A 24,378-nucleotide genomic window follows, 5' to 3' on the forward strand; every position below is an offset into this window, starting at 1 on the left:
ATAACTACAAAGAGAACACTGACTGGGTGGCGTGAAACTGCACCAATCAGAATAAAAACCGGATGGCTCTGATGGTTTTAATGTACCGCATTGTGAAACATTATTTCAAGAATATCAATCGGAAGTTTTTAGTTACAGGGCATTCATATATGTCACACAACAAAGATTTTAGTATTATTGAAAACAGAAAAATGTTTCTAAGCCCATGATTTCCAAATAAATAGCTCAAAACCATTAGAGAGGCAAAAAATGTGTAACCATTCAATGTTGTAATGATGAAAGAAAATTTCTATGATTTGTTATATGATAACTTTTTAAACACATCACCAATAAAGTTCAGCTCTGCTTATTGGATTAGTATTTCAAGGGATTATTAGCCTGTCATAAAAATAAGTACATCATTCAATGAAATGGAATCGCAGAGGGAGCACAACATTTTGAAAAAGAGAAAATGCGTCAAAGGCATCTCTCAAATTCACAATCTTCCACTACTTTAAAGAAGATTAATCATTAGCATTCCTAAAAAAAAGACCTCTTGTCTATGTTGGAATTGGTGGATCCAAAATACCATGAACTTTATCGTAGCCTTAGGCCTTAGTACATAATACTTTTTCTTTAAAACCCTGTAAAACTGACTTATTAGGACTTACTACCTTTCTCATGTCAGCGCCTCAATTATGCAACAACAAATACATTAAAGATGTATTATAGAACGAATAACATAATAATTAGCACTGACAACCACCAATAGAAATACACAGTTAGTGAATATACAAGACTGCTTCAAAACAAATGTACATCCTGTATACAAATATAAAGAATGAACATTTATTTAGTTTAAAAAAAAATAATAATAAAGTTTATTTATTAACATTGCAACATACTTCCTAATTAGAAATAATACATACATCATCATTTCTAAACTAGTAACAATAAATCATATCATAATTATTTATTTCTTGTTATCACACAGGAAATGTGATTTGCTTAAAATCACCCTTACAGTGTTATTCAAAATTTCCATAGAATAACAAAGAAATAAGTTAAACATAAAAATAAATAATACATATAATAAATATATAAATAAATTACAAAAATGTAAGAATGATTTCTTTTCAAAAGTTAATTCAATTAAAAATTGATAAAAATTATGTAAAATAAATTTTGTAATGAACTTTAATTCATTCATAGAAAATAATGATTCATAACAATTAATAAAAATAATAATTAATTACTCGTATAATGAAGAAGAATTATGGAACAAGTTTTTTTTTTCGGATTAGGAGAGTCAGGACCCAGCTAGCACTTGGAGCATTAGATTTATTGAGTAGGCATTGGACAGAAAATAAAATCTTAAATCAATTCACAGCCAATTTCTCTATCAGATTCTAATGATATACTGGGTCTTCAGATCTTGCCATCTTTGGCATATAGAACATAGCAAGGTCAGATTTGGATATATAGAACCTGTAACCTGAAAGAAGGGATCAGGGATAATGAAAAGGTATGGGCTGAGCAAAAGAGCAATCTACTTACTGGAATAGATAAAGGTAGTTGTTTCACACAGAACCAAAATAGTTAAGCAGTATAAAAAATTTATGAAATCCACAACTGTAATTTAAATTAATCTATGACTGATGTTTTTATACAATCTATAATATGTACAGAAATAATTAACTCAATCTGCATGAATTTAAAAGTATTATTTTAAGATTATGATTACTAATTTTAATGCAAATGACTCACTTTTTGTACTTCTTTTTCAATAAGCCTAAACTTTTTTGAACGATCAAGCTTTTCTTTTGGTAATGATTGTTCAATTTTCAGTCGTTGATTCTCAGCAAGTCGTAATTTCCCTTCAGCTTGTCGGCACTCACCCTGATATGTTTGGTAAGTTTTCATTGTTGTATGAAGTTCATGTAATACCCTTAAAATTTCTTCATGTGTTTCATAACCAATTTCACGACACTGCAACAAAAATACAAAAATAATCAATTACATAAAAAGTAAAGGTAATAATTTTATGTTTACTAATGGCTAAACAAATGCTGTTTTAGAATTAAATTAAAATGTAATCTAAATGACAATTTTCTGTTTAATAGATTAACTACATCAAGTAGACTTTAAAAACAGTATATTTAAACTGTATGTAGCTGCCTAAAAACTAGTTTCATCTTCTTGCATGTTTTAAATTCTATAACATTCTTTAACAGGTAATAAATTTGGATTTTAGAGTTGGTACATCAGCTAATATAATTACTGTAAACTGTTCTTCAATTCATTTTTGTATTGACATTAAGAATAGTGGTGTTTAAGTGAATAAAACCCAGAATTAAATGTATGCTTCAGTGTTAGTTGAAAAATGGTAAGAATAATGCTGCCACCCATAAAGAATTCAATGAGAAATCTTTTAATTATCCACTCCAGATCTGTCAACATTTATGTAAGCTGAACAGAAACCTTTAGAAAATAATTGGCTGAAATTGGATAATACTGAGGTTAAAGGATACTCTATGATCAGTTATTTCTAGAGCTAATTGCTTAAATTAAAACTTCATTGAAAATATAGAAATAGATATTATGTACAGCTAAAAAATAGATAGAAAATGAAAATCCAAAAATACACCACATTTTCAAATTCAAATTATTTGCCTACATTTCCCTATAATTTATCATACACAATAAATAATGATTTTGTACATAATTGTTTTTAATTATATCTAAATACTTTTTCATGCAGAAATAGTTTAAATGAAAACATTGCATCATTGACAATTAACAATATAGCACAATTTTCTTAATTAACTACTATAAAAGTTTTTTTGTAATTAAAATTTTCTAGTCAACTTCAAATACTGTAAATACTATGCTAACAATAATTTACATTACTGTAATAAAAAAATTAAAAAACATTAAGAGGAGCTGTCACTGGAGAGCTCCTCTTAATGTGCTGTCACTGCACAGCTCCCTATCTAAAACTGTTAAATTTGTGCACTTATCACCCATCTTCACAAAAAAATATTAGAGCCATAAGTTCATATCAATATTTGTGATTATTCTTAATGTATAATAAATTGTAATTCTTTAAATAAATTCAAATAAAAAGTAAATACTTTAAAAACAATTTTTTTAGTTTGCTAAAACCAAACACATTTTCAGTATTTCTTTAAACTGCAGACATTGCATACTTGTACATTATGCAAAAAAAATTATTAAGTACTGCCTTGAATGGCTTTTGAGTTACAAGTAACTTACACGGAAAATATGTTTTTTCAGGAAATTGCTTTAAAGTTTATTTTTATCTAATTATTTTTATTAAAACATCCCTGCTCTATACTATCTCTTATTTATTGGGAAACAAAGAGGTTTTTCTTCATTTTTTACTTACTTTTCTCAGTCTCCCTTGCTTCTCTGGCTGATTCTTCTTAAGATCTATTACCTTTGATGACATACTTTTCATTAAAGATGACATTTTAATTAATTGGTATTTCCCAATTAATTTTAATTATTATTTTCATTATTAAATAAAATGTCTTTAATTAGTTGTAATACCATTTTGATGAACATAAATAATGTCTAAATGAGTTTTGAATCTGATTATGCCCATCTAAATAACTTGTTTAACATGATGTATCCACTTAGCCTTGAGAAATTGGTTTAATTATTGAAAAAACTGATTGATGTAAAGAATCATTGTGATAGTACCACCTCCCTACATGAATTCCATTTGTAACATCACTCTTCACCAGTAGGTCAAAATCTATATCATTTATCAGTACAGCTCATGAAGCGAATAGCATATACTCACATTTATCTTCATTTTTAAGGCTCCCTTTATTTCATATGATTTCTTCATAATAATCTTGTAAATGAACAATTTTAGCCTTTGTTTAATCTACCTATCAAGACAATTGTTAGCCATCCTCAAGATACTTTCATGTCGTTCATTAACGTTGAAAACATGAGTTCAAAAAAAAACGTTAAAAGCAAAAACGTTTAGGTAGTAGTGTAGTTGGACTCGGTAAAAATAATATTTTTAAAGTAATAAACAACAGGTAACTTATTATTTTTTGTAAAATATAGTAATATTTTGCCAAGTATGTATCAATTTTTTAAATTCACTAAAAATTTTCAACAAAGTTTAAGTTTAGAGATCAAATTTTATTCAGAAGATAATGAAGAATTTTGTTACAAAAAAATCTTTTTTTCTTATTTTTTATTAAACAGCAACAGCTGTAGAACCTTAGAGTAATCTAAAGTACCTTTTCACTAATCTGTGTCATCCTTATGTTATATTCTAATATTCTAAACAAATTGTTAGACAACATTAAAATAACATGGAAAAACTAACACACATAAAAATGTACACAGAAAATGTTTAAAAAAATTCTATATGGTACCATTTGCACAATAAAATTAAACAAATACAGTTATATCTTTCTATAATGGATTTGAAGGGAGCCAGAATTTTTGCTGCTATAAAGAGATTTTTGTTACAAAGAAAAGGGGAAAAAATAGAGAATTGCATGTTTTCAAGCCTGTAGTGATGTTATTTGACCCACTTAATATCACAATCTAGCTATAACAACTCTATAAAATCTTATTTCTTAATTTAACTCATAATTTTTTTAAAAGCTACGGAATTAGAGTACCACTTTGAAAACAATTAAATGAGCAAAAAAAAAAATGCAAACTCACTTACCTTTAAGTGGGTATCAAGACTATGGTTATTCACAAACGTACCAAACTTAAGTTAATACACTAACACTACAAAAATATCAAAGAAGTAAAAAATGAAAAACAAAACTCTTATGATTTTATTCACGTGCATGTAAAACATTTCAAATAGACACAAATTATGAAAAAATTTAGTCGCTTATAATTTTTAAAGTTAAAAATTTTACATGTAATAATCAGTTTTAATGAATATTTATTCCTGGTTAAAGTAACTGGTAATTTTTAATCGTTTACTGTTTCGATCATAAGAACATGCTTCTATATTTTCTTTGATGTTCAGAATTTCCAGAATCACTTCAAATTCTCATCAACATCGTGACAGCTGAAATACATAGAAACAAGACGAATAGCATAAAGAGGTCCTTTATTGGAAGACAGTATGGTTGTTTCATCCTCTTCTTCACTTTCTTTGTCATTCTCAACAATCACATCGTCTTCCAAAAGCATCGAGGTGGTCAAGTCGTCATCGATACTTATGTAAAGATTGTAAAGATCCAAATTCTGTTCTGCAAATGATTGTGGTTATTTAAATTGTTTTATCCACATAATTAGTGGAATATTGTCTTCTAAATCACAGTTAGGATTATTCTTTTCAGTAACTCAGCCAACTTCATTTTTGTTGAAACCACTTTAAAATAGATTGTATTTAGTACAATAAATAATATGTGTTGAATTTTATTTGAATAATACTCACTGTTGTCATAAAACTGTGGTTTAGTTGTTTTTTACATAATTTTCATTGTGTTTAATTATTTCTGAGAATCGAGCAATGTAATATTTTTGTTGTACTCTAAACTGCATCTACATTTTTCCAATTGCATTTCAAATAAAAAATTGAAATTCAGTTTTGAATTATTTGTTTTGAAAATGCAGCATCCCTTCACTCATACAGAATATGCTGATACGATTTTTGTGTACACCTTTTTTTGCAATGGAAGTGCTCAAGCTGCTGTGGAAGAATAATAAATCTAGGTATCCTGGAAAAGTAGTTCCAAAGCATAAACTATTTAGTAGAATTTTTAATAATCTTCATGAGAATGGTACGCTTCCCAGCGCTCAAGTTTCATCTGAATGTCAGCTGGTGATGAAAGGAAAAACATTCTTCAAGTAGTACAGCTTAGTCTTACAACGAGTTTGTAGAGAATTTATGCACAATTCAACATTCCACAAAATACAATATGGAGGATATTAAACAGTTATAAACTGCATTTTTATCATCTTCAGAAAGTTCAACACCTCCATCTTGGTGACCATGTCAGACAACTACAGTTTTATTATTAGGTTAATAACACTTACAATTTAATTATTTCATACTATTTTCGGACAAAGCTACTTTTACCCATAATAGCATAAAAAATACACGGAATTCACATCAGTGGTGTAAAGAAAATCACTTGCTGCAGTTGAATCAAATTTCCAGCAACAATTTTTAGCCTAAGTTTGGTGTGGCATGATCGACAACCAATCAATAGGCCCTTTCATACTACAACTTGCTACAAAGTAAAATTATTTGCAATTTTTAAACAACGAATTTCTTAGTGCTAAATAATTTCTCACTGGCAAAACAAATTGAAATGTACTATCGACTTGATGGAGCACCTACATATTTGATTAATGAAGTAAGACATTAAATGAAAAATTTACTGATAAATGAACTGGACATAGAGGGCCGGTAAATTGGGCATCAAGATCACTGAACCTTATTCCTTTACATTGTACTGTATATGGGGATGGATGTAATGCACGGTATACAAGCAAAAAGTAGACACATGAACTGATCGATCACATTCTCAGTGCTGTTGCTATCATCAAGGAACACAAAAATATCATTATGTTGGCAACAGCAAAAGTAAGGAAACGAGTTGAAAATTGAATTGATTTCAATAGTGTAATTTTTAGTTTATTGTAAATTAATTCAGTGTAAACCGCAGTGAGTGTTTTTATTTCAAAGTAAATTAGAAGTATATTAATTTTTCAAAGGTCTGAATTTATTGTTTACAACAGCAACATTTTGTTTTAACAACATTTATTGGTAAAACATTAATTGGTCTAAAAACAAGTTATTAATTTTTACAAATTCACAACATATTTTATGTTAAGTTTTGTTCAGTTCTGTTTTTAATAAAAACTATTGATTTTTTCTTGTTTTTAATAGACTTTTATTACATAAATTTTCTCAGGATTGAATTCACTACAAGTTTTGATATTAAAATTTATACATTTATTAATCATTTTACAAAGTTATACTTCAAACCTAAAAAAACATGTTTTTCATCACTGAATTTTTCCAATTTACTTTGGATATAATGAAAACTATGGGAGATTAACTGAATCAAAACTACAGAGCTATGGCACCGGTTTTATTCTATTTTTCTGTTCAAAAGACATAGAAACCATCAAGTTTACCCTTATATAATGCCTTAAAAATCTCAGTATAACCTCATTTCACTGGAAGAACTGAAATCCATGGGAAAATTTTCACTAGCCATAACTTGATAACAAAGCGTTTTTGGAAAAATGATTCTATGAACGTTTTTCCTTATTTCAAGCTCTAGAATCACTTCCCAAAATATTTCCCTTTCCTCCTGAATTACTCTGTATGTTCATAGTCTATTACTTTACACTCAATTTTAAAAGACGATTCAAAAATATATACTAATAAATAGGTTTATGAAAAAATCAAATGAAGGTTAATAAGAATTTAACATTTAGATAACTACTTTGATTGTAACACAAATAAAACATGAAAACACAGTACTGATCATATTGATTGAACACAGTATTTAATTGGGCAAGTAACAAGAAAGACCAATAATCAAATTCTACATCATAAAGCAAATTATATTTTAATATACTTGAAATAAAACTATTCAGATAAATACATAAGTGAAAAAAAGGAATAGTATAAGATTTTAAAAGTTATTATACATTCCAAAAATTATAAAGTCAAATGAAAGATAAATAACAAAAATATCTAAAAAGAAAAATAAAGCAGTGTATTACATAATTGAAAATAATAAAGTTGATGATCTAACCACTTCTCAACCTATTCTGTAATTACAATTAGATCTCAACTATTATAAAAACCTTGAGCAATTTAAAATAGTTGTAAGTGATACATGTAATAAGGTTGTGTAAAACACCTATTGACCTATATTTTTGTATACTGTCATTTTATAATGAGGTTATCAAAAATCAACAAATGTAACATAAAAATATTACTTAAGTTTTTTATTATACAAACAAATTTAAAATTAAAATGAATAACAAAATATAATTGTTTTTATTTTTGTAAAAGGTACATGCTAAATAGGTATCATAAAATTAATTAAGGTTAATGTTACATGCACGCACGCACATGTATGTGTGCTTACAAAGAAAGAGTGAGAGTAAGAGAGAGAGAAAATGCATTTTATTATATTTCTTCCATAATGGCATCATTCATGTTATCATTAAACAAATTACTTTTTTTTGACAAAAAAAAAAAATCTAACCATATTGTATGATTAAAAAGCAAATGTAACCACAATTTCTTTAGAAATACATTCAAAGCAACTAATTAAGAATGATAACAAGCTGTATGAAAGATTTACATATAATTTAAATAGAATATTCTAAGTGTTGGAATATTATGTACTCATAGTTTTGATTTTCAACAAAATCATTTTTCTCACATAATCAAAAAAAAAAAAGAACTAATCATCAGTATCAAGAAATATCTTAAAATACTAAAAAATAATTTAAATTAATAAAATTTTTAGTAGTAAAATTACTTTAGAAAGCAAACATACCCGCCTATATATCCTCTGCACATCTTCAATTACTTGTGCAAGACGACTAACAAGATGAGTTGAATAAACTTCACTTAGAGTTGCATGATCTTTACTTAAGTTGCGTGTCTGTGTGACCAACTGTTGCCAACAAGAATATGAAGAGAATAAGGGCCACTGTTCCCTCCTAAATAACAAGCAAAAAAAATATATATGTTTATGTGATCAACTATAAATATAATCTCTGCATAAATGCATTTTATAGTAAAAAAATGCTTTTGAAAATGCACTATAAATAATTAATTTATCAATAAATACTAACACAAAAATATTTTTCAAATAAGAAAATTAATAATACATGGATTATTATTGTACATAATTCATTAAAACTATATCAATACCAGATAAAACTGTACTACGGTTCTAAATAAGATACTGAACTGCTAGCCTTATAACTTGATAATTCCACAAAAACTGGAACATCTCAGGAAGTAACATTCTGAAAATTGAAGTATATAAAGTAAAACAATAATACTAATAATAGTCATTAAAATCATGTTAAATAAACCACTTCCAGCAGATTACCAAAATTAAACAATAGTGGGTTCAGTAAGCAGCCTATAAAACTGAAAATAAAATTAAATATTACACAAAGTAGAGTAGGGAAGACAACAAACACTGTACATCAAGTCTTTTGTTTCTGACCAACCATGAAAATAGTAACAGCTTATAATAAACAATGTGAAAAACTGTTGACAGAGCTCTTTATGAATCTCAGAACAATTAAGTACTCCATACTGAATTCAAAACACATAGAATTCTTTACAAATAATACCAGAGGGAAATATTATCAAATCAAATTTCCAGTTTTTTAGGACACCAGTAATGCCACTTCTGCCATTTAAAGACAGAAGTACAGAAGAAATTTTGCAAATGATAAGAATGTAATAAGAAATCATAAAAACTGCTATCTTCAGGAAGGTAAAAATCATAAGTTCTTTAAATATTTTACTAAATTTAACAGAATTAAGTTACAATTATCATTAAACTTGTTTCTTATTTGTATACTGGTTATAACTTAAGCAAATAAGTTCAAATTTAATGAAATTTCTATATTTCACGTAGATTGCTAACATTCACAGATTGTTACTCGATATAGCAATTGAAGAATTGCGCTGTATTTTAGAAGATGAAATAATATTTCATAAGCAACTGAAATCAATGGAACTTACATTCCACGTTAAGTTGGTGAACTTACTGAAGAAAAGAAAACATTGATAAAAATTTGCTAACTGATTTGCACCTTAGACAGGTACAACCAATATAGGAGTTATGTTTGAGATTCATTTGCATACTGAAGAAGATATTGATGTTCAAAAATCCAGTTGCTGGGAGAAACCGAAAAACTGGTTCATGTCTGGTACTATGAGAGAAAATAGGCTTCCTAATTGCCCATTAAGTACTAAACAAATACAGAAAATGAATAAGGGTACATTTGATGAAAAAACAAATTTTGCAGTTGCTAAATGGAATGATAATGCAATGGTGACATTCCAACCCTGTAGGGGAAGACACCTACCTTGTGACGCTACCCCCCCCCCCCCGCCCGTTACTAGCCCTGAAGGGCTTTAACACGAGTCGTCTTTCACCCTCTAACTTTTTTTCATCTCACAGTAATAAGGCAAAAATTTTTCAAAAATTATCATTTTAAATAATGTTATTTCTTCTCAATGTCTACGTTTAACTTAAGATATATGAAATACAAATTTTCAATATCATTTCAATGAAGATTACATTTTAAATAAATGCTAAAACAAAATAAAAATAATGTCTGTAAAAAAAGTTTCAATAAATCAATAAAAACTGTAATAAGTAACAGCAGCTGGCCCATTAAATTTTCTAATATTTACAACCCAATTAATGTAAATTGATAAGATTAATACGTTTGGCTCATTTTATATAAATATTGGTGCTTGAACAATACAATGAATAAACTTAAATAATTTTATTAAACATCTTAACCAGCGAAGCAAGTAATTTAATTTATTATCTTAATATTAGGCTACTTTCATAACCCGGATAAGTATATAACACATTTTATCTCAACAATAAATAATGGCTTGTAAAAATCATTAATAAATAACAACATAATGCTGGTCCTAGAGTACATAAGCAAACCAAGAATTCATCCAAGGGTTTTATTACACTATTCTGAATTATATTCAATAAATGGGTAAAATCTAAAAAGAAAAGAAACAGTTTTTTTTTAGCTGTAAGAAAATTTCTGTAGTAAAACAGAATTCACACAATAGGAAATATAGAATTCTAATTTCAAAAAGGTTTGCATGATATAAAAAAAAGTTAATTGCCAGTGACCAACTGATAGCACACAATTAGATTACTTTCAATTCTGTATTTTACAGTATGTAAAAAAAATATGTGTAATATTTTTTAAAAAATAGTCAAAATATAATTTTCTTGATGAATATTTCATTTAAATTCTGTTATGTATATTTCTACAGACTATAGCCGGGTATCAATTTCAGTAATTCCTAAGTCTACAAAAATATTTTTAAACAAATCCTATTGTTTTCAAAGACAATATACTCATATATATATATATATTCATGCACCTAACTAGAAACAGATATATTCAAACAAAAATAATTACTTTTACCAACTTAATATATTTTTAATTGTTAGAAGAATGTAATTCATTAACTGAATAAAACATAGAACATCAAATAAAAATTATATAATCTAAAAAATTTCATTTTTATTATTTTTTAAAATTATTTTGAGTTTACCTATCAATGTTAACATATAGTAATAGAGCCTTCTGAATTAACTTCTAATTACTTAGTTCAGTACTGAATACAGGCAGTGTGCACTTTGTAAGGCAAAGTGTGCATAGGGGGCAGCACTAGTTGTTTTAATTATTACAGAGAAAGACAGTCTTGTAAAGAATGGTACTGGAAATTATAATGCGTGCATACAATTAGATCATGTCTTAATCATTGTTATGTATTACAGGCTACCGAAATTATTAAATAGAATCTTTATTGATCACTAAAAACCGATTTATATGTAGCACATTGTGATGTTTTTCATTTAGTTGAACTGATGATTAGCAAATTTAATTTGTTATTTCATAACAACACCATATATTTATAATTACTAATTTTTTTTTTAGAAATGATGGAATAAGATGAAAGACATCACATATTTTTCAGTGGTTCATTTATCATGAGCAAATATTCTATAGAACTCTGATTTATACTAAAAAATTTAGTTTTTTCATATAAACTGTCAGTTTCATACTTTGATGTAGTATATAATGCACTATTTAACAACAGGAAGGGGTATATTAATCTGTTGCTTTACACTATTGGTCCCGTACTTTCTTATGGTTGTGCCACACATACAGCATTTTCATTTCAAGAGGCACTCACTCATTAGTGTTGCTCTTTCAGAGCGTAATCATGTTCATTTTCAATAAACATTCATCTCCTTTGGTGAACGGGGTTAAGTGATTACTTGTAGGGTTGCATTTCATTGTACTTGATATGCTGGTGTGCAACAGTTTATTTGGTTTACTAAAGAAGATATCACAAGATTGCTTACTCCTCAATTTTCACAGTAAGCCTCTCAAGATATGCTTTTTATTCTTAAGAATGGCTGTCCTATTTTCATCATTGATATGTCTGTTACCTTACCTATAACTATTTGGTTATGACATCTAATACAGGATTATCTTTATTTATTACCAAAGGAATAACATTTACAGCACAGAATGAATGAAAATTTTTCAGCGAGTGTATTCAGTTTACCTTGGAGACAGAACTGATGATAGATAATAATTTATTACAATTTTTAATTTAAAAGTACAAATACAAGTAAGGACTTCAAAGATATACAAAGAAATAATATTAGCCTATAATTATACAATTACATAAAACATAAAAATTCTGATATTATAAATTATAGTTAAAATAGTTTTGTGTAACTACAAGCGCTAATTTATTTATATATTTAATTTATTTAAATGTTTAAAAGAGAAAACAATTTTGACAAATTATAAAATGAATGTGTTTTAATGTAATTATAGAATTCAATACCAGCTAAAGATACGGGATGCCATGAAAACTGATTATTGGAAATTAATACGGTAAGTTTAACTTATCTAATTACTATGTTTTGGTGGTTTACATTTCCTATAATATTAAATTTATTTAATAATATAGTGAATTTAATTTGAAGAGAATAATTCCAGATTTAGATTACGCACTATTTTTTAAAAATTATTTTCCAGTGATTTTCTAAACTTTACACAATTTTTATACCACAAAAAATTATTCAGAAAAAAGACTTGATACCAACATATATTACATTCACTGATTTACATTATGTTCCTTCAGATACTAGTTCTTACATATTAAACTTTATGAGATCCACATTTAGAATTTTCAAAAACATTTCAAATTTTTTTTTGAAACAATCTCTTTTTTTCTTTTTTTCTAAAATGAACTAGAACATTAAGAAAAGTTTCACCAAAAATTGAATGAAATTTTTATTTTTTTGGCACTACCTTTTCCTCTATAAAGTGCATCCTGAGTTATCAAACTACAATTTTTTATTACAAATGAATGGTCCAGTACGTAAGTGAAAACATAATGTTGCAAGAGAACATTATGTGACACTTTGCAACATCTGTGATAGGTTAGCATCTTTACCTTACAAAAAGAGAGGACTTAATTCAAATTCCTGCTAGACATGGCAGTACAAACTTCATCTATGTTTCAGTAACTGTAACCGGGCATCAGCCTATTGTTACTAAAAAAGTAATAATAATAGCTAAGATATTTTAATGGTGTAAGATTCGAATGGTTAAAATATTTTAATAGCAAGTTTTGTTAAAAGGCAGGTTTTAGGTTATTCATATACATAATCCTGCACAAACAGAAAATGCACTAATTGAGATAATGGGCACAAATTAAAATAATGAACTTTTTCTTCAATTTTTGGATGAAATGCTAAGATAACATAAAAATAATAAAAAAAAAAAACATAGCACTTCACAAAAATATATTTAATTAAATGTATAGTAACATAGATTGAAGTAAAGTACAATGATCAATCATCAAAACTACTACAAAGAGTGCAATTTTTTACTAATAACAAATAAAAATTTATTTTAAAACTTGATTTTTTTTTAAATTAAAATTTAAATAAAATAATTTGTTAATTTACTGAAAATCAACCAACCACTTTAAAGAATATTACTATAAGAATAAAAAGTGTAAAATTAAATTAAAAGAACTTAAAATTTACATCTGTGACCTTCCATAATCAGATTTACTTGGATAAAAGGGGAGCATCCAGTGGTCATTGTAGAAAAATGAAGTGAAGTATACATTAGTCCACTATATGGCTTTGGGGGACCATAATACTGAAAGTAAACATTAAGGGAAGCCACAATGTAATGTACACTTAAACAATAAATTTACCTGCTTTTTTATTAGTGTACTAAAAATCCAATACCCCTGCATCCTGCACTTGTACATGCATTCCACACATTCTACAATAACAGTTCATACTCATAGAAATAAACAAAGGAAGTACAATAAAGTGAAAGAATTTTTATTCAAAAAACATAATTAATAGCTTTTTATTTAGTTCAAATTACCATTTACATACTTATCCACATGCACATGCATGGGTAGTGATATTTCACTTACGGAAAATACCTTCAGTTTTCAAACATTTGATGAAATGAAAATCTTTTTCATCATAGTGATGTTGTGTGTGTGTGTGTGTGTTTGCGCGTGCAACTTAAATTATAGTTTTCTGTTATATTGCTGAACTGTTTATCAATAAATATAAAAAGAATACAATTAAAACTAATATTTGCCAACTAGCACGAAATGATATCTTCATTAAATATGTATGGCCTATTCAAGTAGGTAAAAATGAAATATTGCATTTCAGCTGCAGCATATGAAAATCTCTTAGACTAAAAGATTTTTTAAAATTAATACCCATCTTCCAAAACAATATTTGCAAAATGGAAGATTTTATTATAACAAAAACAACAGGTAGTGCAGAGGAAAAATACACCTGAGTTTCAGACATGGAATAAGCAGAAATTGTGAATGATTATTTATTGTACTGTGGAGGTAAGGTCGCTACATAAAGTTTTCTTTATTTTCATTAAGAAAATTCTCCTTTGAAGCTGGTGTACCAAATTCTGTACAATACAGAAGAAAGTAAAGAAAACACAAAATTAACTTCTACAACTTCTAAATCACATTATCTATGGTCTTTATGAGGATAATCCAACAGACAAACAAAATTTTTTTCTTAAATCTACATGAAGTTGATTGTGAAAGGTATCTCTAAGGTTTTGGATGAGTCTACCTTTCGCTGTAATGGTATAATAAATCAGTAAAATTTTCATTTTTGCATAGCCTCATTAATGGAGCAGAAGAAATTTTAATCAATGGTAATTAATGTCGGTAATACTGTTACTGCTAGTGGTAGTGGCATTTTATCTTATGTTGGGTATATCATAATACATAATACACGTACCTTATGCTGGGTATATCACAATTCATAGTGGTATTTTGTCTTATGTATGACATAGGTACAACGGTTAAATTAAGTTATTCCGCATGTTACAGTTACAGACATGAATTCTACTGTTTTCCAATAGTATGGTTCTGTGGCTCCATATCCAAGCACTATAAAAACTGAGGTTAAATGATAACTACCTGGTATAATAAAACATTTTGACTACACACCAAAATCACCAAATTTAACTGCTGGTAACTTTCTTTTATTGAAGTAACATGTCTATTCCCATATTTAACTTCCATATTTAAACAATATGTTCTCGATTTGCTTAATTGCAACTATAAAAAATTACAGAAATTATAGATTAAAAAACTTTGGAAAACAGTCGTGTGGCTGACAAAAAAAAATTATGTAAAAATTGTTAAAAATTTAATCTTCCTGGATTCAGTTCCCAATGATTTTTCCAAGTGGGTGTAAGTTATTAATATTTTATCTTATCAAAATTACAAGAAAATAAGAAAATATCTATATATTAATAAAATGAAAGTAGACATTAAATTAGGCTTATAAAAAGAAAAAACTCCATAAATTTAACAATACAACAAAATTAAATTTCAACAGCATATTACTAAACATAATAATGTGAATCTAACTCTGTAATAACCATATAATTCATAATTACCATTCTGCATTGATAATATACCCTGTTAAAATATCTAAAGAAAAAAATTAAGCAGTAGAAAAACTATTATTTTTTTTATTACTCCATTTTCCTATCATTTAATAATCATACAATCAATTAATGAGGTCAATGTACACAATTGTTGATAAGAGTTTATGTTATTAAAATATCATTTTTACAGCTGACTTCTGATCAAGGACAAACTTTAAAACATATTTCTCATTAAACATGGATAATTTTACACTTAAACTACGAGAAAGGGTTTTGCTCCAAAAGAAAATTTCAATATCAGTGAAAAAATGATTAAAAATATCTTATAAAACTAGCAGTGGCAAGCAGTTACTACCAGTAGTAGTAACATAAACTTGAATTCTCAAAATCTACACAAATGGGATTTAACTGTTAAACCTAGTTTAATAGTTTTCTTATGGCTTAAGTTTTAAAACTGCTTTTTATTACCATCCTATATATTTTAATTGAATACTTTCTCACACCAGATGATTCTGAGAATCACTGAAATTGTTTTTTTTTAGAAACCCTACATTTGTTCTTAAGCGCAGCTCTTTAATTTCAGGAAAAAAAAATTTTTATGCGCTGTAATTTAACATCAAAAGAAACACGTTGATCAATAATGTGCATCTCTAATCTAAATATAATTTTTCTGGTCACCACTGAATTATGAACGAAATGGTATTATCGCTTGGAAAAGTCAGGAGCTCTCCAAGTGATGTTATTTATACTCCAATATACCATAGGGTAGATCATCATTTCACACCATCATTCTTTTTTGTTATTCTTAATCCCTTTTTTCTATTGTTAATTATGTAGAGTATAAATCCAACCCTGCTTGTACCTCCATACTAGGAATAGCAGGAAATAATTTATTTCATAAATTATTGCATCATTTCTGAACCGCTAATAATTATGACAATTATTTAGAAAAACTTACAGCAGGATACCAGTATATCATTCTAGATAGCTCAATTTGATTATGCTTTATCTTGTATAAATTGAAAATTTGCATTTACTACACAAAATTTGTTCTTTCTTTATTTCAATAATTTATCTCCATGTTATATAAAACAACGACGTCATTTAGTATTATCTCAATCTGTCCTTTTTTTGTTTGACCATTTGTTGGAACTTCATGCCAGAATGGATAAACTGAATCAATTTTAATGAAGTTTGTTTTAATGAAAGGATAAACTTACCTTTTAATCCTGACTAAAACCTTTGCTATGTTGGAACTAAAAATATTTTTGAAGGACTATCCAAGTCCTACGTAAAGTAGGACGTTTAAGTTATACGTAAAGATTTTTTATTTTCAAACTATGTCCATACTCAACTGGTGGTAATTTTTTTTTAATTTATCAGAGAAAATATTTTAGTAAAAATTTCAGGCGAAATGAATTTTAATTACTTAAGTTAATTTAAAATTTAATAAATTTAACACTTTCAAATTACATGATTACACATTTTCATGCAGCCTTTCAAAATCCAAGCTTAACTGCTGATCTCATTTCAGAATGGAATCTCAAATTATGTTACATTACATTTCTATTTATTTATTTTATAATTATATAATAATTTAATATAATTATGATTAAAATTTACTTTATAAATTAGTCATCATTTTTAATTTTTTCATAATTTTTTTTCAACTGTGAATCTTTTTTCATCTGGATTGTATGAATTTTGGACCATTTTGGTATTTGAATTACAAAATCTCTCAGCAGAGTTACCCATTCATCAATAATTAATTGTTTATAAGAGCTTAATGAAAAATCCCCTTAACTCTAATTTACATTGTTTTCAATAGTCATTATTTTAGATTATATTGTAGTTAATATATGAAAAGAGAAAACCTTAAAGACATTAAGCCTAACTTTCACTGTGTTACTTTTTAACACAAATTAAAATATAAAAAAAAAAAACATAATAATATTGAATAAATATTTAATTAAATTATTAACAAATAAAACTGTTACATAAAAATTTGAATAAATTATAAAATATTTTCAAAAATTCTCTTACTTTTGTTTTTGTTCTTTATGTCTAAGTTGTAAACTTTTTGCCAACTTATCAAGGTTTTTACTGTAATCCAATTCAACTTCTGCCCTACGTCGGAAGAAATCCTGAAGTTCAGCAACCAATGCCACTTGTGTGTCCATTCGGACGTCCAAACATCGTAGCTGCTCATTGAGCTGCAGTCTGATATCTGTAACAAAAAATTGAATATTAAAAAATAAATTTTTTTGCCGTGGTGCGAGTGGTAGCATCTCGGCCTTTCATCCAAAGGTCCGGGGTTCATACCTGGTCAGGCACGAAATTTTTGATATGCTACATTTCCATATCCCACGCACAAGCTTCAAGCTTATGACGATATCATCAAACAAAAAAGAAATATATATAACTAGAGCAAATGTTACATTTACAACTAATTTAACATTAAAAATGCTGAATTTCCATAACATCATTCAGATAACACTTTTACAGCATTATTTTATTCCTAAATCTAGAAAAAAAATTTCTTATAAATATATATGTAGGGTTTAACATTTTTGTTTTTTTTTTTTATAGATAAAATTACTATCTATAAGATAATAGAGAAAAATTAGTGTTTTTATTAAGGTCCCTGACGGAAAGTCCCAATCTTTAAGACTTTGGGGGTTGGCATCCCCACGGCCCTAGACTTAGCCTATACAGCTTTAGTTCCCACCCTACTACACACTGAACTGTTGAACCTTTTAAACCATACACATACACCACACCACAAGCACTACATAAATTACAACATATACCCTTACACAGAAACAACACATCTTACACAGTTTCTTCTTACACTTACACTTGGTGGTGTTGCAACACCTTACGAAAAGAAGCTGTAATCAAAGGTGGAAACTATCGTGCCAATGTGTGGAAGGCTCTAGGCGCGAGTCTGGAACGCTGTCCTCTGGGCACCAGGATGAACCCAGTTGTATGCAGCCCTAGCTGCAGTAGGTGTATGCTCTGCTGGAATGGTCCGTTAAATCGCTGGTACTCATGGGAACCATATAGCAGTCCTAAAAAATAAGCTTTTGGGGGTTGTTGGTCCACTTGAAAAAACCAATAAAAAAGAGGGTTTGAAGACACTTCGACAACCTTGTTAGCTAAGATATATCCAGTGATAAGGAAACAAGGAACATTATGGAGTATGTTAAATATTCTTGTGTAAGGAGAAACTTAGAAGTGGCACCCTGCTAATTGAAGTCTGTAATGAAGAGCTGCATCAGAAACTCCTAGCCCTTTACTATATAGGGACAGACCGAGTGATAGTGGAGAGCCACATAACACGCAAAATTTTAGCGAAAAAGAGATATTTTGTTGTAATTTGGCTGACGTTGAGTTACCTGTAATTCCGGAAGAGTTTTCATCTCAATTAGTCACATATTTCCAGAGGATTATGAGAAAAAAGAATAAAGTTTATGTACTAACATCATCACAATTTCCAACTTTTTCCAGTCTGACTGCTCCTGACCGAATGAAGGTCAGTTACCTTTCTGTTCGTGAGTGATCAGATATAGCAAACCCCAGACGCTGCTTCCAATGTTAAGGTTCTAGTCACAACAAATTGGTTGCAAAAAGGAACAGATTTATGCACATTGCAGTCGTACCAGACATGATGATAGTATATGCGCTGAAGAAGAAAAATGTATAAACTGTAAAGGTCCTCATTCGAAGCGATCTGGAGAATGCCCGCTTTATAAGGAAGAAAAAGCTATATTGAAAATTTGTACTTAACAGAAAGTGTCCTTTCCAGTGGCACGTCAAGAATACAAAACATCCCTCAGCATGAGGAATACCGTACAGTCTGGTATTGTACAGGCTTTCTCAAACAACATGAGAAAAAGAGAAAGAATGCGCATAGTGCAAAGAATTGACCAAATTGGTAGAAGATTTGTCAGAACAAGTAAAGACCTTCACATCTGTTACTGCAACACTGAGAACTAGCAAGAAGGTAACTTCTGCAAAAAAAAAAATAGACCAACAGTGGTTTACTAAAAACCATTTCAATTGGTACACCACAACATAAGGTTCCTGCTGCAGCGAACTATTAAAATATCTGTGAAGAGATCTATAAAAACATCATCGCTTGCATCTCCATCCTCTCAGGATCCCAAGTCCCTTTCATCATCTCAAGGTCTCTATGAGGATACGGTGGCGGATGAAGTGCCCGAAGAAGCAAAGCACTTCACTTTTGGTTATAAAATCAAAAAGAAAAAACTGATTGTATTTGATAAGTAATATTCACGCAGAGGTTATGACAAGAAAAAATATTTTTAGATGGGTACAAATATTATTCAATGGAATGTTGCGGTCTCTGTACTCGATGTGAGGATTTCAAATTTCTTCTAAAGGAAAAAGTCCTTTAATACTGTGTGCAGAAACCCACCTTCATGCACAAGGTGATGTGTCTTCACGGCTGTATCTGCGAAATATGCGACTGTCAAACTAAGGGCAGATGATGTGAAGGTGTGCCGGTTATCCTAATGGAAATTGTATTAAACACGCGTGTTTCACTAGTGACAAACACCCCTTCAGTCTCAGTGAAAATATTGGTGCCATTAAAATGGATATTTACAACTTACCTCTTCTGCTAAATTTCATTTAAAATGAATATCTGCCACTTACACTTACCACCAAATTCTGATATTGGTGAGGATGTTCTCTTCAGTCTGTTCTCAAATTCCTTTACTTTGTCTAATAATTGGCAATTACAACGCCCATCACTCTTCGTGGAGCTCATCATCATGTTCTTCCAGTGGCACTATGGTTAATCAACTGAGGCAGAACTTGGATCTTTGCTTGTTGAACAATGAATCATATACGTTTATATTATCTTCATCAGGTACATTGTCGTGCATCAACCTGTCCTTGTGTTCAGCATCCACACTTCCAGATCTTACCTGGCGCTTTTCAAAATCATTTTTGAAAGCAATCACAGACCGATTGTTATCTCGGTCGATAATTTGCCTGTCAGCCACGCAGATGGGAGTGGTTGGCAAAGCAGACTGGACCAGATACAAAGATTCTTTTAGCCAATACAAGAGCAGCAGCGCAATCCACCAACTTGCCAAGTTTACACACCCAATACTCGATAGTGCAAGTGAATATATTCTCCAACATCTCAAAAGCCAAGCGGCCTGCTGTTCCTTGGTGGAATGAAGAATGAAGAAGTGCTCTAAGGGATGCAGGGCACTACGTCACAGGGCTCTACGTAATTTCAATCGAAGGCCTAGGACAGAATTACTCTTCGCCTTCCAGAATGAAAGAGCTGTATGCTGTCGAGTGTTTAGGTGTGCTAAACGGAAGTCATGGCTGAATTATGGGGATACAATTACTCGGATAACACCATCATCTGTTGTACAAAGTTCGGGCCAAATGTAGAACACGACAATTTCCGCAGCCGATTGGACTGAAAAAAAAATGGGATCCTCGAAACAACATCAACTGATGTGGTGAACACGATAATCCGGTTATCTTACGAGAAAAGTTTTATAATATTATAAATAGCATGAATCCTGATTTTATAATTTATACAGAAGGCTCTAAGCAACATTTCGACATATACTTCTCTGCTCAGATTACATTACTGCCATACTGGCAATTAGTGACATGAACTTCAGACACCCTGTTGTCTGTTATATACAGTCTGTTACCTCTGAAATAACTTAGCGTAACAACTGTGAGCTTCTGCTAGATCCCTAGCCATATTGGACAGTGCAGCAAAAGAGGCTTGTTTGCAGCCTCCTTTTACTTATCGCCTTGTTTCTGACGATCTTGTCTATTTTTCTAAGAGGTTGATCTACGAGTGGCAAAGTGAATGGAGTGCTACAATCAACCGTAAACTTCTTCCAGTTGTGAGCACTGTGCCACCGTGGAGCTCTTCATGCAGCATTTAACGAGAGGAGGTTATTATTTGTCATTTGCGAATAGCGCACACAAGGCTCACATATGGATATCTCATGATTCAAGTCTGACGCACCCATTTGTGTTCGCTGCGACAGCCAACTAACGGTACATCGCATCCTTATGGACCGTGTCCGTAATGCGGCATTACGTCGGACGTTTGAACTAAAGGCTAACATCCAAAATATCTTAGGCAAATGATTCGATGTTATGAATGTTTTACAATCTCTTAAGGCCGTGCAACTGGAGTCGAAAATTTAATTACTCATTTTTTTTGTGTATTACATCATCTTTTTCATCTATTTATGCCATTTAGCGTATGCCATATAACCTTGTTCTTTTAAATTACATTTTTAATGCGATTTATTTTAAAATGAGATTAACATATAACATTTAGGTGAACCATTCATTGGTGGCACAGATATTAATAACTAAAACGTTTACATGGCCGCCATTTTGAAATGGATTGAAGAATCAGATACATTATTTTTGTACAAATAAACCTGTAGGTACGCTAGCATTATATGAAATTTCAAAACAAAACAATTAACCGATCCTAAGAAATACAGTTTTATGTTAAAAATGCAATATGGCGGATGGCCCGTATACTAAGTGTTTCGGTGTTCATTTTAGAATCATTTTTTCTTTATTTTGTTGGAGGGATCATCCCCTGAATTCTTGAACACTATATATTTAAAAGAACATTTCTCACTGACTGACTGATAATCAACCTCCAGCAAAATCTACGTAAGACATATTGATGAAAATTTATATTCACATTCTTCTTACAGTATAGGTGCACACTAAAAAAGGAATTTTTAAAATTTCGAATTTAAAGGTTTAAAATGGATTAACAAAGAATGTACTAATTTTTTTTATTTTTTCAGTAACAAACGAAGATATCAACTTCACTTTTGGTCGGTGTAATCTTCATGTGAATACCTAAAAACCAATTTCTAGAATTCTGAAATTCCGAGTTTAAAAAGTTAAAATGGATTTTTGAAATCAAGCTAACTTTCATTTCTCGGTAACAAATGAAGATATAACAACTTGCTTTTGTGTGTGTGCGCGCGCGCGCGCGCGCGCGTCTAACCTTCATGTTAATATCTAAAAACCAATTCCTAGACGTTTTTCAAATTACAAAGTTTTAGCGTTTAAAATGGGGTAAATTTCATATTTTTTTTTTAATTTCTCTGTAACAAATGAAGACATCTACTTGATTTTTGATGTGTGTAATATTCATGTGAATATCTAAAAACAAATTTCTACATATTTTTTAAATTCGACCTTGAAAGAGATGAATAAAAGTAAAAAAACTTCGAACAATGATTGCAAATTTTCTCCATTTCCTATTATACTAAACGAGATATTCACTCGATGTGGGCTCACAAATACACTTCAGATACGTATCTAAAATCTACTTTTGGGTTTTTTGAATTTTAATATTTTGAGGGATAAAAAAATATAAATTGTTTTTTTAAAAATATTTTTACCGCTTTATGCTTCCGCTATTAAATCAGCCTTATTACATTTGTGATCGTAATTTATGTTTGTAATTCTGATTCTGTATCTGTATCTGAGGCCGCGACAGGAAATCTAAAAACCAATTATTGGGTCTTGTATTGACCTATTGCTCTGAAGAAATTAGTGCGATGACGATTTTCATAAACTGAACAGATTTTAATTTTTATTTATCATTATTATTCTCACTAGCCCGAAATTTAATCAAAACAGGGGGTCCAGGGGGAAGAGCGCTCTGGCTATAAGGGAAGGATGAGCGAATGAAGCCCTGACCAGCTAAACATCCCCTGACCGTGACGAGAAACCCAACTAGCGAAAAATATATAAAATTAGAAAAATATTATAACTTTTTTTTAGCAGGTTTATGTATAGAAAAAAGTTTAGATAAGACAATATTATTTATAATAATTTTAACATAGTTTATAATACAATTGTTCCATTTGTTTTTATGCTAACTGAGGAAATGAGAGAATTTAAATACAGTGTATCATCTGAACATTAGACGGCGTAATATGAATGTAATTCAAGGACGATTTAATGAACATATCATCATTATATTTTATAAGAGGCCAGATGCCAACAATTAAAATAAAATTAACTATCTTATAATAAATTAACGGAAAACAAATTAAATAAAAACATGTTAAAAGAAAAATTTTATAATTATTCTTCAATATAATTTTTGTATTCTGTAATAATCGCGCTATATATTTGACAATGAATGAGCTCATAATAACATTAAAAATCAAGAATATTTTTATTTTATATACATTTTTTTTCTCTGTGAAACTGCAATTTCTTTTTATTACTAAAATTTAAAAATTAAAAAACTAAAATGAGAAAAATAAAATAAAAGTACCGTTTTAAACCTAAACGAATTTACGCTCGCATGTAACGAACAAAAATACACACAACTATTTGGCCAGGTAAATATTTTATTTCGCCAAATCTGAACGTTTTTAGACCTAAAAAATTTCAATTAATTACAATTTTTCAATTAACTGAAAATTGACTATATAAATAGAAATTTTAAAAATTAAAACAAATCTTTGTTTTAATTTGTAAATACAAATTTGCATTCATATTTTTTTTCTGTGGTGGCGATGTACAGTAATACGCATAAGGAAACGATTAAGCAGTGCACAG

At 29.2% G+C, this 24,378-nt stretch overlaps 1 protein-coding gene across 4 annotated transcripts in view; it reads right to left on the bottom strand.

The window, feature by feature from the left end:
- LOC142321733 (SLIT-ROBO Rho GTPase-activating protein 1-like) overlaps window positions 1-24,378 on the bottom strand; it is a 478,347-nt gene that overhangs the window by 76,913 nt on the left and 377,056 nt on the right. For all 4 annotated transcript variants that reach the window (XM_075360055.1, XM_075360056.1, XM_075360058.1 and 1 more), the window contains 3 exons: window positions 17,797-17,980; window positions 8,529-8,694; window positions 1,747-1,968 (listed from right to left, as the gene is read on the bottom strand). In XM_075360055.1, the coding sequence (XP_075216170.1) occupies window positions 1,747-1,968; window positions 8,529-8,694; window positions 17,797-17,980 (572 nt within the window). The remainder of the gene's footprint in view (window positions 1-1,746; window positions 1,969-8,528; window positions 8,695-17,796; window positions 17,981-24,378) is intronic.

This window comes from Lycorma delicatula, chromosome 3 (assembly GCF_047948215.1).
Source record: "Lycorma delicatula isolate Av1 chromosome 3, ASM4794821v1, whole genome shotgun sequence".
Classification (NCBI taxonomy): domain Eukaryota; kingdom Metazoa; phylum Arthropoda; class Insecta; order Hemiptera; family Fulgoridae; genus Lycorma; species Lycorma delicatula.